This window comes from Sarcophilus harrisii, chromosome 5 (assembly GCF_902635505.1).
Source record: "Sarcophilus harrisii chromosome 5, mSarHar1.11, whole genome shotgun sequence".
NCBI classification, from domain to species: Eukaryota; Metazoa; Chordata; class Mammalia; order Dasyuromorphia; family Dasyuridae; genus Sarcophilus; species Sarcophilus harrisii.
Window position 1 is genome coordinate 106223358 of NC_045430.1, and position 17076 is coordinate 106240433.

Below are 17076 nucleotides of genomic sequence, written 5' to 3' on the forward strand. Positions count from 1 at the left end.
GTCAAACATTTTTGGATCTACATTTGCCGTATATGAGGTGCAGAGTAGGTGGAAACCCAGATGGAAGAGAATCAATGCTTTTTTGTTGCTCTTATCACAAAAAGACTCTGTTTTAAGCTTCTAAATACAAGACATTGATTGTCAGGGTGATTCAGGTAATGATCACTCATTCACTGCTTGCAATGCTTGAGGTATTACTTTTGAACAGAGTATATAGCTGGTTTTACTCAGTACTAATACTCTGCCCTACAGGACATTGTTTACAAGCAATGGGGCTACTCTGTACATTGGTGGTAAAATTCAGAAATGCATTTGGCTTTGTAAATTTTTTGTTTCTTTTGAAAATTTAACTTTTTTTCTAATTAATAGGCACTTATCTCTCCCTTCCTTCCCCTCTTCTAGCTGAATAACAACAACAACAAAACCAAAAAACAAATCCTCAGTACAAATATACATAGTCAAGCAAAACACCTTTCCACCTTGGCCATGTTCAAAAATGTGGTTCTCAATCTGTATTTTAAATACAATAATTCTCTGGTAGGAGGTACTTCATCTTCTGAAATTCGGATTTGTCACTGCATTAATCAGAATTCTAAAGTCTTTCAAAGTTGTTTGTCTTTATAAATTTTTTTTCATATATTTTTCTCCTAGTTCTACTCAATTCATTCTGCATCAGTTCATAGAAACCTTCCCAGTTTCTTCTGAGATTGTCCATTTTGCCATGTCTTATGAAACAATTATGTTCCCCTGCACTCATAAACCATAATTTGTTTAGCTAATCCCTAATATGTGGGCATCTCTTAGGTTTGCAGTCTTGAATTACTATGAAAAAAAAAAGATGTGTTTTTGTATATATTTATTCCTTTTCCTTTTCTTTAATTTCTTTGGGGTATATGCTTGGCCATATATGGTATCATTACATGTCTTTGAAAAACTTATTTGATATTTGATTAGATGAAATAGAGCAACAATCACAGAGGCTAACATTAGGATAGATAAACACACACCAGAATTGGGACTTAAACCAATAGCATTAGAAAAACACTTATAACCCTTTTAGATATCCCTAGGATCTTAAAATAGTTGAGGATGTAATTGTCCAATATGGCTGTCCTTTGGGGACTCATTTTGCCAGTTCATGTGGGTATGGGGATAAAGATCCACAGAATTTACCTGGATTAGATAGATTAACAAAGAGTATTCTCAGCATTAATCTGTTGGCAAATGTTCTCCCTCTCCTCTAGAGGTTGCTTAAGGCTTATATACAGTTCTTAGCACTTTTACCCCAGCCTTTATCTGTTAGTGTAAATATTTTAAATAATTAACTTATTAAAAAACACTTATCAGTTTCTATCTAGATACTGCTTTATAATTTTTTTATAGTGAATTCCTACCTCATCATCTGGAGCCCTCAACCTTTAATCCTATCTCTTATTGTATGGTTATAAAACTACTTTATAAAACAAAGGGCATCAGCTGGTTGTCTCTGCAATCAGGAGGTGGAAAAGGAGGAAGAGAAGGAGGAGGAGAAAGATGAAAAGGAGGAAGAGGAGAAAGGAGGAGGAAGAAGAGGGGGACAGAGGGGGGAGAGAGGGACGGAAAGAAGGAGAGAGGGAGAGAAAGAGAGAGAGAGAGAAGGAGAGAGAAGGAGGAGGAAGAGGAGGAGGAGGAGAAGAAGAAAAGAAGAAGGAGGAGGAGGAAGAGGAAGAGGAGATGAAGAAGATGAAGAAGGAGGAGGAGGAAGAGGAAGAGACAAAGATGAAGAAGACAAAAAGACGAAGAAGGAAGAAGAAGAAGAAAAAGGAGAAGGAGGAGGAAGAGACAAAGACAAAGAAGACAAAAAGACGAAGATGAAGAAGAAGAAGGAGGAGGAGGAGAAGGAGGAGAAGGAGGAGGAAGAAGAGGAGGAGGAGGAGGAGGAGGAGGAGGAGGAAGGAAGGAAGGAAGAAGAAGAAGAAGAAGAAGGAAGGAAGAAGAAGGAGGAGGAGAAGGAGAAGAAGGAGAAAAAGGAGAAAACAGAGCTAAAGAGAAAGAACCAGAAAAAACCCCTAGAAAGCATGCTGGAGCACAGCTTAAGTCTCACAGCTATGGAATGCTGGGAAACCACACCAGCAGGAAGCCTCATTTCACCTGGGCAGCAGCATGAAGTTAAGCCTGTCCGCTCTGTCCCGCTCGGCCTTGTACAGCTTGGTCCTTTCCTCCACCAGATGTTCCAGATTTCGGGAGTAGAGTTGAAGGCGTCGGATTAAGGTGTCCATGTAGCTCTCACTGTTTTGACTGTGAAAATTACTGTAGGAAAGATGAAGAAAAGTTACCCCCGGGGTGGGGGAGGTGGGAATCATCTGAAAGCTCTGCCTGCGTGCACATTGGCCCAGGCCCACAGGGCCAAAGTCTTTAAAGGAAACGTGCTAATGAGGAGGAAAGCAGTTTTAAATCTAGTTTGAAAACGGAGCAGGTAAATCTGAGCCACTGTGGGGTCTTTTTGGGCTACTAATGATGCATACCCGGGATTTAATATTTCTATTTTCCTGAAAAGCATGGAAAGTTTGGGGAGGTTTGTTTTCTGTGTTTGTTTTTGTGAGCAAATCCTAAGGGCCTTAGAGTCAGCTTGACAGCATTTACTGAGTGTGGGCAGGGCATTGGGTAAGATGGTGCAGGAGATTAAAAAGTGGAAGAAATCATCTCTGCACTCAGAGTCTTCAGTCTGGTTGGTGAGAGAGGTGTCAGACAAGGGGATGAATCCCTTTAAAAGATCTATGCAAGAGGAGGAGAAGCAGATCATACACTTCTCAGCTATGGGCAGGAAATGTGTTCTTAACCAAACAAGAGAGAGGGGAAATTTCAAAAAATAAAATAGATTAATTACATGAAATTAAAAAGCTTCTGCACAAACAGTATTAATACACACAGAATATAAAAAGAGAAATGGGCAAATGGAAAAATAATCTTTGTAACAAATTTCTTTCATAAGAGTTTGGTATCCAAGATACATAAACTACATACATATATTTATACACACACACACAGACATGTAGATATATAAACAAGAATACATCCTTCTCTGAGATCATGTGAAATCTGGTGTTTTGCATAACTTTTGCATAATATCCTATTCTTTGCATAATATCCTATTGTTGGTTGTACCAACATGCATTCTGATTAGTGACACTGATCTCAGAATAGCCAAGAAAGATGATGTAAAACTGACTAAGACTCCTTGAAATCCATTCTAAATATACTTTGGTCATGCTTAAAGCATCATTATTTTTATATAGTACCTTAAAGTTTGCAAAAGTAGTAGGGAGAGAAACTGTGTTTTTATGCTCTCAGAGTCCAATCCTCTGAAATATATTTGTCATTTTTACAAAATAGATAAGAATTCCCATTCAGAAAAGTAGATCATTTTTCTCTGACTAAACCAGAGTAATATTTGTTTAAGTGTAGGGTTGTATTCTATTCTGCTTATTCATTTGAAGACCTGATTGTTAAATTTTTAGAGCCTTCAGAAACTGACAATTAATATTTGATTTATTTGGCTTAATTTACTGTTAGGTAGATTGTTGAGACTTAAGAAAGTGATGGGAAAAAGTTAAATAAAGTTTAAAAATTATATATCATGCATATATTTCCCCCTCTACCACCTCCTAACAGCCAGTTTTATACATTTACCAGCAACCTTCTGGTAAGAGCCTATGCTATTTATAACACTTGAAAGTTTGCAAGGGACTTTCCTTACGACAACCCATGTAGAGAGGCAGGATAAGTATGAGCCCATTTTACAGATGAGGTGCCATTCTGAATTTCTTGGAAGGAAAACAAGGAATACCACTCATACCTAAAAAGCTTAGCCAGGGTGCTCTCGATTTTCTTGAAGTCTGGTCTCTTTTCTGGGTCTTCTTCCCAACAACTTTTAACAAGCAGATATACCTATTAGCAAGCAGGAGAAAGATGAGAAAGATAAGAGAGCAGTTATGTCAAGGCAGCAAGAGGAATCAAGACGGAAACAAGCATTTACTAAGCTTAAAAAAAAAAAGGCAGTTAAATGGAAAGAGATAGAACACTGCGAATCGGGAAGACTCATCTTTGTGAGTCCAAATCCAACTTCAGACAGGGTGGCTGTGTTATTCTGGACAATTCACTTAACCCTATCAGTCTCAGTTCCCTCATCTGTAAAATGAGTTGGAGGAAAAAAAGGGTAAACCACTCCAGTATCTTTGCCAAGAAATCCCCAAAATGGGATCATGAAGAGTTGGACACAATTGAAAAACTACTGAACAGCAACAAAAAGCTTAAAAAACAAACAACAACAACAAAAAAAACCAACCTTAAGTCTGTTGCTTGAAAAAGCCATACTGGCCTTTTGTGGTTATTGAATCTTAGATTCAGAGTTGGAATTAACCAACTTTTTCATGTAACATTTGAGGAACTAAGGTCTAGAGAGGTGTGATTGTGCTCAAGGTCTCATAGGTAGTAGGTGAGCAGTGAAATTGAAATTCAAATCCAAGTCCTCTGGTTCCAAATACAACCTTCTTCCCATTGCACCAAGTTATTCTTTATTACCACCTCCTTTTCTATCTGTTTCCCTATCATTCTTTCATGTAATATATTTCAGAATTTTTTTCCAGGAATCGAAGACAATATTGCTGGCCTAGAGTTTACAGATTCCATTCTCCTCCTCCTCTTCTTCCTCCTCCTCCTCTTCCTCCTCCCTCTTCTCATGACCACATCTGCCTTTTCTTAATCTCTACAATCTTTCACTGAGAGTGACTCAACAATCACATCTGCTGGTTCTCTCAGGAACTGAAATGGTGTTTATTAGGGTCAGATCACACATTCATCAAGGTCAGCTACAGGTCTTCAGTATCATCTTACTTCACTTGATTACCAAATTCCTATTTGTTTTGTCCCTTCTAGTCCAATATTAGTAAAATTAGAACTGAGCATCTTTGTCTTCTCACTTTCATGTGTCATTATCATCCCATCTACCTGAAACAGCAGTTCTACCTCCCTTTTATTCTTTCTGTTCCCTCCAATGTAATTTTCAAAAATAGTCCCAGGATTTCTTTCTGTTGATTTTTCTCTTTCCAGTTATTATAAAGTTACTGGGAAGATTCTACTAAGCTAAATAGTAGAGGATCTTTAATAGGTACAGAAATTATTTAGCCTCAGTAGTACCTTAATTGATAATGGGAACTAATCAAAGATTTTTTTGAGTAGAATAGTGAAATAATAAATATTACAAATATGCATATTGTATTATACAAATATACCTATATGCATATATTTCAGGGAAGTATTACAACTAGCTCAAACCAATTTTACAAGAGTCAACTGTTCATTTTTCAGCATGAACAAATCAACAAGTATTACAAATCAGGGATTGAATTATTGTTTTGTTGATTGATTAGATTGAATAAAATGATGGAGAAAATGTTTATAGAGATTAAATTTAAAAATTTGTTATATGTTTTCAGAAAGTTTGTTATATGTTTTCAGAAAGCTGGTTTACCTGAATGTCCATATATACATATATATATACTCAACAAATATACACACATACATATGTGTGTACATACATGCATATGTGTGTGTAAATGATTATGTGCTTACATGTGTATATAACTTAGTAACTTTGGAATAGTAAAAGAAGAGCTTCTCTTAGAACCATGAAACATTGGGTCCAAATTTTGTCCCTGACACACCCTGGTCAGTGATCCAAGAAATCTCTAAGACTTCTAAGATCTCTAAGACCATATGTTGCACAGAAGATGCCAACCTGCATTGATAGAGAGGGAGTCACATATATATGTATGTATATATGTGTGTGTGTGTGTGTGTGTATGTAATATTTAAAGATTTACAAAGCACTTCAAAAATATTTTCATGTTTATCCTTATAAACAACCCAAGGAAGTGAGTGTTATTTTTATCTACATTTTACAAATAAAAAAAATAAAGGAAAAAGAGGTTAAATCACATAGCTTACTCAATGTCTAAGGCTGGATTTGAATTCAGGTCTTCCTGACTGAGGGCCCCAGTACTCTATCCACTGTGCCATCCAGATGCCTATGTCTATCACCTATCACTATATAGAAACATTTTCCACTAAGCCTCAACATGTGACCTTAGGTGCTTGAAGATAATGTGAATGGAGCCCAAGTTCTAGTAGGTCCTATCAAGCTGAACAGTATGCTCCAAGTAACAGATGATAAGTTTGTTATTGGAGCACTGATTTCACAGGGTCATCAGTTGGTTGTCCACATGATAATGGAGTTTTCAGCCACATCAAGTCTCAACAATGATGCTTGAGGGATTACAATAAGGATCAATGAAAGGTGTACTCATACTGACAAAATTATAAATCCCTGAATTAGTGAATTGTCTCTTGCTTTGTGTCATATAGATTTTGAGATAGAAAAGACCTTATAAGTCCAAGAACCCCATTTTATATTTGAGAAAACTGAGGCCTGGAGGGATTAATTGAGTTGTTCAAGGTCATACAGAAAGTGAATGGCAGATCCACTGAATTCAGGTCCTCAGGTTACAAGATCAACACTCTTTCCACTATACCATCTTGCCTCTTATATTGGGAATATAAAAATATGTTTATATTATTGGATCAGACCTATGATTTCATTAATGTAGGATACTCTTGGTGAGGAAATACTCTACCCAGTGAGACTGAAATCCGTTCTGCAAATTATTGTCTTTGAAAGTTGTTTGGCAGAAGGCCTTATTTCTAAAATATAGAGAGAACGAAGTCAAATTTATAAAAATACAAATCATTCTCTACTTGATAAATGGTCAAAGGATATGAATAGGCAATTTTTAGATGAAGAAATTAAAGCCATCTATAATAACATAAAATGCTCTAAATTACTATTAGAGAAATATAAATTAAAACACTTCATACCTCTCAGATTGGCTAAGATGACAGGAAAAGATGATAAATATTGTAGGGAAGATGGGAAAATTGGAACACTAATGCATTGTTAGTGGAATTGTGAAATGATCTAGCTATTCTGGAGACTAAGAAGATATTATGTCCAAAGGATTGTAAAACTGCATATCCTTTGATCCAGCAGTGTCATTACTGGGTCAGTATCCCAAATAGATCATAAAGGAGGGAAAAGAATCTACATGTGCTTGGAGCAGCCCTTTTGGTAATGGCAAGAACCAAGAAAGTGAGGGGATGCCTATCAACTGGGTAATGACTGAATAAATGATGGTATATTGTTCTATAAGAAATGATGAGCAGGCTTATTTCAGAAAAACCTGAAAAGATTTACATGAACTGATGCTAAGTGAAGTGAACAGAACCAAGAGAACATTATAGTAACAGCAAGATTATGTGATTATCAACTATGATGGATCTAGCTCTTCTCAGCAATGTAGTGATCCAAGATAATTCTAATGGACTTGGGATGGAAAATGACATCCACATTCAAAGAGAAACTGAAAGCTGAAAAAAGCATAATATTTTCACCTTTTTTTGTTTGTTTTCTCTTTCTTGTGGTTTTTCCCTTTTGTTCTGTTTTTTTTTTTACAATATGACTAACATGGAAATATATTTAAAATAGTTTGTACATGTAAAATATATATCAAATTGCTTGCTTTCTTGGGGAGGGGGTCATAAGGAAGGGAGGAATAAAAATTTGGAACTCAGAATCTTACAAAAATGAATGTTGAAAGGTTTTGTAAAAATGATTATTGAAAACTATCTTTAGCTGCAATTAAGTGCAGATTGAAACATATGTGTATACATACATACAAAGGCAGTCGGGGTTAAATGACCTGCTTAAACTATGCAGCTAGTAAATGACTGAGGCCAGATTTGAATTTAGGTTCTCCAGCCTCCAGGCCAGTGTTCTATCCACTGCACCACCTAGCTGCCCCTATACATACCTTTTTTTGTTCTAGATTTCTCCATTCTACAAAATGGCTTGGGTGGCAATATGATTTGCATGACTTCATATCCATGTGTAATGGATATCATATTTCTTATCTTCTTAATGTGTGGAGAAGGGAAGAAAAGGATAAAAAATGGAACTGAAAATAAATTTTTAAAAGAAAGAAAGTTGCCTGGAGCATCAAGAAATTAAATAATTTGCCTAGAGTCACAGTGGGAATCCTTCCATCAGAAGGAGAACCTGAACCCAGGGCTTATTTCTATCTTTTATGCTCCAGGGGCTCTAATTGATTGGCCAACAATAAGTCCTCTATCAACCCCAATTAAGTTATTGTTGGGATCCTGATTGGCTCAGAATGAATATAAATAGCAATTGTTTCTATTTTGTCCAGAAACCAGAGGTTCTTTCTTCCCCTACCAGATTGATCTTTTTATTATTATTATTTGACAAGGTAAAAGAGGTCAATCTTTGCATTAATTCTTACCTAGCTTTAATCACTGACAGGCCATTACCTCAGTCAAACTGAGACTGGTTAAAGACCTTAGTTTAAAAAAGTCAAGGGTTCCTACTGCATCCAGAGCCATCTCCATTTGTCATCTTGCCACTGGCTCCAGATGGCTCTGGATCAGAAAGTAAGGCTCCCTCAAATCCAATTTACTTGCATGTCATGGCTTCACTTCCCTGATTTCTTGGTTCTTTTTGAGAATGACAGACAGAAAAACCAACAACAATATGCTGTGTTGCCTTACATGGGAATATATAAATGCATACATGCATGTGTACAGTGTAAATACCTATATTAAAATATATAGAAGTTTAGATATATTGTGCTTTACAATTTACAAGCAGCTAGCAGTTCAGTGGATAGAGCAATGGGCCTAGAGTCAGGAAAATCTGGATTAAAATCTGGCCTCAGATACTTACTAGCTGTGTTATCTGGGCACCTGGTTGCCTTCCACTGTTTGCCTCAGTTTCCTCAGCTATAAAATGAGGATAATAATAGTCTGTAGCTTCCAGGATTGGTGTGAGAATCAAGTGTGATAATATTTGTAAAGTCACATAGCACAACATCTAGCCCATAGTGGGGTTATATAAATGATAGTTCTCTTCCCTAATAAGTATTTATATGTATTCTATCATTTGATCCTTACAATAGCTCTTACAAGTAGGATTGACATTTTGTTGTATTATCAAATGAGATAATACTTGCAAAGCATTTAGTACAGTCCCTGACACTAGTAGGTAGGCATTATGTAAATGTTTATTCCTTTCCCTTCCTTCTTCTCTTCCCTTTCTTTTTATAAACAAAGAAACAGACCCAGAAAAGTTAAATGACTTACCAAATGTCATAGAGCAAGTAAATGGGATCAAGATAGGTCTTCTGAATTCTTGTTTCAATCTTTTTCTACAACAATAAGTGTCTCCCTGAGTTAAGGAAGTGCATGGAATGGGCTGGTGTATTCATGATCGTGCATGTGAACCAAGTGACTATAAGAAGGATGGTGAATTGATGAATTAATGTGACAGCAAGTGAATAGTGAATGGAGAAAAAAAAAGAGTAGGAAGGTAAGTTAAATAGGAGATTCCTGCTCCACTTCTTAACATTTTTGGACACCATCATCCAGTGAACTGATGTGGCTGATGTAGGTAGAATAATATGCAATGGAGGTAGGAGAAGGGTTTTCTGGAGGATATGCCTTACTTCCAATTCTTTTTCATCAGATGTCTCCAGATAGAGGTCTGGGCGGAATGGTTTTGAATCCTTGCAATTCTCCACTCTGTAAATTTTTTCTAAGGAGGAAATATACAATAGTTAGACATTTCAATAGCAGCCTGGATATTGGTTTTCAGCAAACTTTACCTGACAAGAACTATTTGTTTCCTTGTCAGCCACATCAAGCAAAACCACCAGGTGAAAGGGAAAGGAAGATAAGATTATCCCTTGTGGCAGTGACATCATAAGATGTCACCAGGGATGAGTTGTGTTTGGAGCTAGCCAATGTAAGAACTGCCAGTATTCTGTGATTAAGAACATGACCCACATCATCTAGCTAGAGTAAATGATCGAGCACAAGTATCAAAGATGTCTCTTCTATTGGGATCATTAGAGAAAGGAAATAAAACTGGGATGATGGGAAGGTTTTCCAATCCACAATAATAACTGTAATTATGATACTCCATATTGTTTCTAATAAATAGAATTTGATTCTATCATTTGATTTTTACAACCCCCTTCATGAGGTAGGAATGACATTTTGTCGTCTTAGCAAATAAGCCTCCATCTAATTCTCATAAGAATTCTGTAAAGTCGATAGGATTAATGATTTTTTTTTTGGACTAGACTGATCTTATCACAATGCCTGGAACTTTATTGTTGTTGTTGATTGGTTGTACCCAACTCTTTGAGAGTTTTTTTGGGCAAAGATACTGGAGTAGAGCTTATTTCACAAATGTGGAACCTGGCAAACGGGGTTAAGTGACAGCTCATAAGTATCTGAATTTGAACTCAAGATAAGTCTTCCTGCCTCCAGACCTGATATTTTATCCACTGTACTCCCTAGCCGCACTTAATACACACTTAATAAATTTTCACCGACTGACAAAGCTACATTTACTAAGGCAGAACAGCAATTCCTCTGCCACTTAACCTTCATAGAGATTTTCCTGGGTCACTGAGCGGTTTAATAATTTTGGCCAAAATCATAGAGCCGGGATGTGTCAGAGATAAGATGATTTCAATCTGGAGCTCGTTGACTCTGAGATCTACCATACCACATTACCTCTCTGAACAGAGATCGTTGTGCCAATTTTATAGAAAAGGAAAACTGGAACTTAGTGTGCTTCATTACCGAGGGAAATAAAGAATTTCATTGTGTCAGAGTTAGTAGCAGAACATGTCCTAACATCTAGCTTAGTGTTCTTTTCTGTGATACCCTTACCTTTCTGATCCCGACACCTCAGTGTGTAAAAGGTTTCTCTTCGAAGTATAATTTCTTGTGTGATGATTCCATAGCTGTACACATCACCTTTCTGAGACACATTTGCTGCTCTGAGGTGCTCAGGAGCCATCCACAGATCTGAGGTGCCAAAAACAGTTGAGGGTGGTCAGCATCTTTTATTCATCCATCCCCCCAAAACCCTTTTCTCCTTTAGAGTTCTTTGCTTGCATAATCTGACCTGACTAAAAGCTTATCTTGAATTTAGAGGAAGAATGCTTTTTTTCTTTCTTTTTTTGAGACATTCAAAGCTGAATAGAAGTTTATTGTAATGCAGGTATAAGGGAAAGATTTAGCATTTACCTTACTGCTTCTATTAAAATTAGATTTTTTTTCTTTTCTTTAAAAATTTTTTTATTGATTTCTTTTAACATCACCTTCATTTCCTAACATATTCCTTCTATGCCCATCAAGCTATTATTTGTAACAAAGATTTAAAAAGGTAGTTTGGGAGAAAAGAATTCAGCAAAAGTCTCCAGCCCATGAACTAAGTCTGACATTGATCTATGCCATTCTCTACTCCCATAGAGCTCATTCTCTAAAAAATAAAGATAGGTATCATTTGCCCATGCTTTCCTAAATTCTTCATATTCATAAAGGGTATTGATAGAGATGATACAATCAAATATTACTTTGCTATAAGAAGTGATGAATATGAATCAAACATGGCCTAAAACATTGATAAAGGTGAAAGTATTGAATTGAAATGACTTTCTAGTCTACTCTGGGGAAGAGCAATGTGGAGGAAGGGGAAGTCTAGGCGACTGAAGGTTCTGACATGGGAGCCTAGTACTCTGGAAGTACGGTGCTTTTGGCCACACACTAGGACTCCTCTCAAAGGTTCAGGGAAAGGTCCTTGGAGGATCCAGGAGAATGAAAAAGTCAGCAAGCTGTCCATGAACATTCAGCAACGAGAGATAGATGGGAATATATTCTGAATCTTTGAGAATAATGCTCTGAGAAAGAACTCTGGGAGATGACTAAAAACCATTACATTTTTCCCAATCCCTATATTTTTGCCCACCTGCATTTTTGATTTCCTTCACAAGCTAATTGTACAATATTTCAGAGTCTGATTCTTTTTGTACAGCAAAATAACGTTTTGGTCATGTATACTTATTGTGTATCTAATTTATACTTTAATATATTTAACATCTACTGGTCATCTTGCCATCTGGGGGAGGGGGTGGGGGGGTAAGAGGTGAAAAATTGGAACAAGAGGTTTGGCAATTGTTAATGCTGTAAAGTTACCCATGCATATAACCTGTAAATAAAAGGCTATTAAATAAAAAAATTAAAAAAAAAAAGAGAATAATGCTCTGAACATGATAAGTTGCAGTAAAGTTTCAGTTGTTGAATAACTGTGTTTGAGAATGATGGTCATATCTAGCTCGGACTAGAAAATCAGCCATATGATCATTTGATAGATCTGGTTCCTCCTAAAGACTTAATTCAGTGACAGTCTAAGAACTGAGCTGAATGGGACTTTTTCATATGGCACCAATGCCATTGAAAACTGTTCCATATGGAGTTTGTGTAGACTTCCTAGTATAAAGCATTGGGAGAAGTACTTAAAAAGACAATATTTGACCTGCCCTATCTCCTCACTCCACTCTGACTCTAAGACCTTGATAATTTTCTGAACAAATTAGTCCTAAGTACCCAACATGATTTACTGAGGAGAAGGGATGATGAAGCATTTGACAATGAGAGAATTTCTTGCCCTCCGGAACATGGAACTCTCTCTTAGGGACTTCCTCTGAAGGGTAAATGATGACCTGCAGCAGAACAGATCTCAGCACAGGCTCCCAGGAATCCTTCACCCCATGAAGGTGACTGCTTGCACATAGCAGCAAAATTGTATAATTGATAATGTAATGTATATATGTATATATACACTTAAATAGTATATATGTAGATATATACATCTACATGTGTGTATATATATAATTAAATCGCACGTGTATTTTACATATGTGTGCATTGTGTATATATACACTTAACTAGTATGTATGTATATATCTACATATGTGTATATATATGTATGTGTATATACATATATACACATGTATATGCATATATATAAATATACACACACACATACACAGATATATGTTGTTGTTTGGTTGTTTTCAGTCATAGCCAACTCTTTGTAAACCCATTTGGGATTTTCTTGGCAAAGATATAAGAGTAGTTTGCCATTTCTTTCTCTATATCATTTACAGATGAGGAAACTGTGGTAAACAGTTTTGAATGACTTGCCCAGAGTCAGGTCTTCCTGACTCCAGGCCTGATGCTCTCTCTATCCACTTCACCACCTAGGATAGGATTTCCCATTACGCTATTCTTTTTTTTTTTTTTCCTGAGGCAATTGGGGTTAAGTGACTTGCCCAGGGTCACACAGCTAGGATGTGTTAAGTGTCTGAGATAAGATTTGAACTCAGGTCCTCCTGACTTCAGGGCTGGTACCCTATCCACTGCACTACCTAGCTGCCTCCCATTACTCTATTCTATGATACAAATGGCTCAGCTGTGATTATAAAAAAACTTCAAACCCAGAGATAAAGCCAACAATAAGTATGGAAATTATAGTTAAAGAGGATAATTACTGACCTTTCTTTGAAGGCAAAATGGAATTGCAACCAAAATCTGTGATCTTCACCACCATTCTGCTGTCTACCACACAGTTAGTAGACTTCAGACGACCATGTACTTCAGTTTTACTGGAGTGCAGATAGGACATTCCCTATCATTTTTCCAATTTCAAACAGAAAAAAAAAAAAGGAAGGAAATGAAATAGCTGATAGCCTTGAAAATAACTGAAAATTCACAGATGTTTTGTTTTTTGATATGATTTTCTTTTTAAAATAGTGAACAAGTTAGGGGACTTACTAAATATAGCAATCCACCAGCTCAGTTAATTAAACTTTTCAGTTCATTTAATTCAATTAAAATCAGAAAATATTTATTGAGGACTTGCTATGCACCAACCATTGCACACATATTTTTCTCAGCATATGAGGCCTAAATGATATGCTAACAATGCAATAAAACTGTGGTTATCTTCAAGATAAATAGTTTAACTTAAATTTCCCATCAGCAAAAGCACAGTAAATTCCCATAATGAAAAGGGAATTGCTCTAGGACAGAGGTGATAAGGATATTTATAATTTCCTCTACCACTTCCTTCCTATGTGACCTTTGAGCTGTTTCATTTCTCTGAACCTCAGCTCTTTAATCTGTAAAAGGGCATAATAATACTTAGGAAGCATGGATTTGGACCAAATCATTTTTTGTGGTCCTTTCTGATTCTAGGATCTATGATTCTATACTTCCCAGTCTATGTTTCATTTTGTTATGGAGATCTTATGTTCTTTATCCCCGGATGACCAGGGATCTTGTAGTTGCTTTTCTGTGCCATGAGACATGAAATTATCTTCTTATTCTACCCTGGCAGAGTTCTGGCCACCCTGCTTCTTACTTTTTGTACCACTGGACCTCTGGAAACCATGCCTTATAGGAAAGGGAGGAGACCTTAACTCGTTCATCTTTGGCATTTCCACTTTAGGGTATACGATGCTTTAATTCAGGGGTCCTCAAACTATGGCCCGCGGGCCAGATGAGGCAGCTGAGGACGTTTATCCCCCTCACCCAGGGCCATGAAGTTTCTTTATTTAAAGGCCCACAAAACAAAGTTTTTGTTTTTACTATAGTCCAGCCCTCCAAGAGTGAACTGGCCCCCTATTTAAAAAGTTTGAGGACCCCTGCTCTAATTGATAAGTAAATGAGAACAAAATTACATGTCTAAATGGACTATAAATATTTGACAGTCCCAGCCGTGCTTCATATTTTACCCCAGTCACCTTGCCATCTGCTCTGCTATAGGCCCTTCTGAACCATAGGATTTCTAAACTATTCCACTTTAATCCATTCAGTTTTGGAATCCCTGGTTTGTTCATACTGTCCTTACTGTGAATGCAAATTCACATAGCTAAATGGACTTCCATATTTAATCATGCTTCACATTCTATCCTAACCATCTTCTTGCCATGTAAAGAGTACTTCCCATCCTCCCTTTCCTGTCTTCTTTTTCTCCCAGCAGTTAGCATAGTGCCTGGCACATAGAAGACAATTAATAAATGCTGACTGATTGAGGAAATATAATCAACTCAGTACTTCCATAGATAGTAGAGGGAGTCTGTCAATGAGTCCACTCATTCCTGTGACTTACCAAACCAAAGCATCCTTTCCTAGCTTCTACTTCTCTAAAAGTATTGCCTCTCCAATCAGAATGTAAGCTCCTTGAGGGCAGGGACTCTATTTTTTGTATTTGAATCTCTAGCACTTAGGTCAGTGGTTGGCATATAAAATGTGCTTAATCAATGCTTCCCATTCTTTTTTCATTATTCTATCAGAAAGAATTGGAAAAGAATTAGAATTTAGACAGGGTAATATATTTACTTTTCAATTGGTAATCTGGTATTTTACTATTTTTTAAATCCCTTGTTCTGAGTCTATTAAAGGAGAAAGTTTAATATAGGGGAAAGAATTGTAAATGTTGGAATCAGAGCACCTAACTTCACATAATAGGTCTATCACTTCTTAGTTATTGGCCTTGGGCAAGTCATAGAATCACAGCATCTTGGAGTTGGAAGGACTTTGGGTCTATCTTGTCTGAACTATATCTGGAGAGAAGCCCTTTCAACAACATGCTTGACAAGTTGTCCAACAAAGATTTGCTCAAAGACTTCCAACGAGAAGAAACAAACTACCTTCTGAGGTAGCCCATTTGATTTAATTGTTAGCAAATATACTTTTAGGTTAAACTTACCGTTCTACAGCTCAGTCATTGCTCACAGTTCTGGCCAAACTGAACAAGTATAATTGATGTTTCCCATTTTAGCCTTTCAATTTCTTGAAGATGGTTATACTGTACCTCTTGCTCTCACCTTACTAAGTCTTCTCTTGACAAAACATCTCCGGGTCCCTTCAGTCATACTCATAGCACATGATTTCAAGGCCCTTTACTATCCTGTTTATCATTTTCTGAACCTTTTTCAGCTTGTTAATGCAATTGTTCAAATGTAGCACTCAGAATTGAACATAAAACAAAGTCACATTTTGATCAAAGGAGAGTACAATGTATTTTGTTATAGATGTAGCTAGGTGGTGTAGTGGATAGATTGTGGATAGGTCTGGATTCAGGAAGATTCATTTTCCTGAATTCAAATCCAACCTAAAGCATTTACTAACTATATATGATCCTGGACAAGTCACTTAACCCTGTTTGCCTCAGTTTTCTCCACTGTAAAATGAGCTGGAGAAAGACATGACAAACCACTCCAGAGTCTTTGCCAAGAAAACTACAAATGAGATTATAAAGAATCAGACACAACTGAAATAAGTGGACATCATAATGAGGTCAAACAACTGGTATTAGAATCCACATTTCAGTGCTTTCTCTACTAAATGATTTTCTCTTTTCAAAGATCAGGAAACAAGATTGAAGAAAGCATGTTGCTTTTAAGTTAACTGTGCTGGAACTTAAACATAGACTTTCTGAATCACTGTCCATTAGGTTCTTCATTATACTATAAATAGAAAGAAATTTTTTCTTTCTTTTTCAAGCCTCTGTTGTCATTTCCTTCAAGAAATTTATCTGAACTTATAGGGACTTTCTCTCCCTCAACTTACAAACATTCCATTAAATCAAACATTTACTAAAAAATCAACTATGTGCAAAGCACTATGTTAGTTATTTATTCCTTTATTCAACACACATTTATTAATCACTTACTCTGCACTAGGTGAAGGGCAGGTTTTGAGATGCAAAGACAAAAATGAAAGTTTTCGTCCTCAAGAAGCTAATACTCTCTATTGGAGGAACAACTTTATCCAGAGAAGTAAATATAAAATACATAAAATTTAAATACACCATAATTTATGTAGAGGAGTTCACTATCCATTGCAGGGATCAGAAAGATCTTGGTAGGAGGTCATGGTAGTCCATTATGAAGATATTAGAGAAGTGATTTGGAAAACCCAGTGCAGAAGGACTGGACTATTATTGTGTACAAAATACCATGTTAGGCACAGGGGAGGACCAGAATTTAACTCAGACTAGACCCTGTGACTGTTCTGATAAAGCCATCATTTTATTGCATATGCAGA

General features: G+C 36.5%; 1 protein-coding gene across 1 annotated transcript in view; it reads right to left on the minus strand.

Annotated features, from left to right (window-relative positions):
* The window catches only part of GUCY2C (guanylate cyclase 2C), a 118951-nt gene that overhangs the window by 20413 nt on the left and 81462 nt on the right, over positions 1–17076 (minus strand). Inside the window, exons 19-23 of the mRNA XM_031938235.1 lie at positions 13519–13651; positions 10849–10986; positions 9612–9700; positions 3836–3927; positions 2131–2289 (exon numbers count right to left, since the gene is read on the minus strand). Of these exons, the coding sequence (XP_031794095.1) occupies positions 2131–2289; positions 3836–3927; positions 9612–9700; positions 10849–10986; positions 13519–13651 (611 nt within the window). The remainder of the gene's footprint in view (positions 1–2130; positions 2290–3835; positions 3928–9611; positions 9701–10848; positions 10987–13518; positions 13652–17076) is intronic.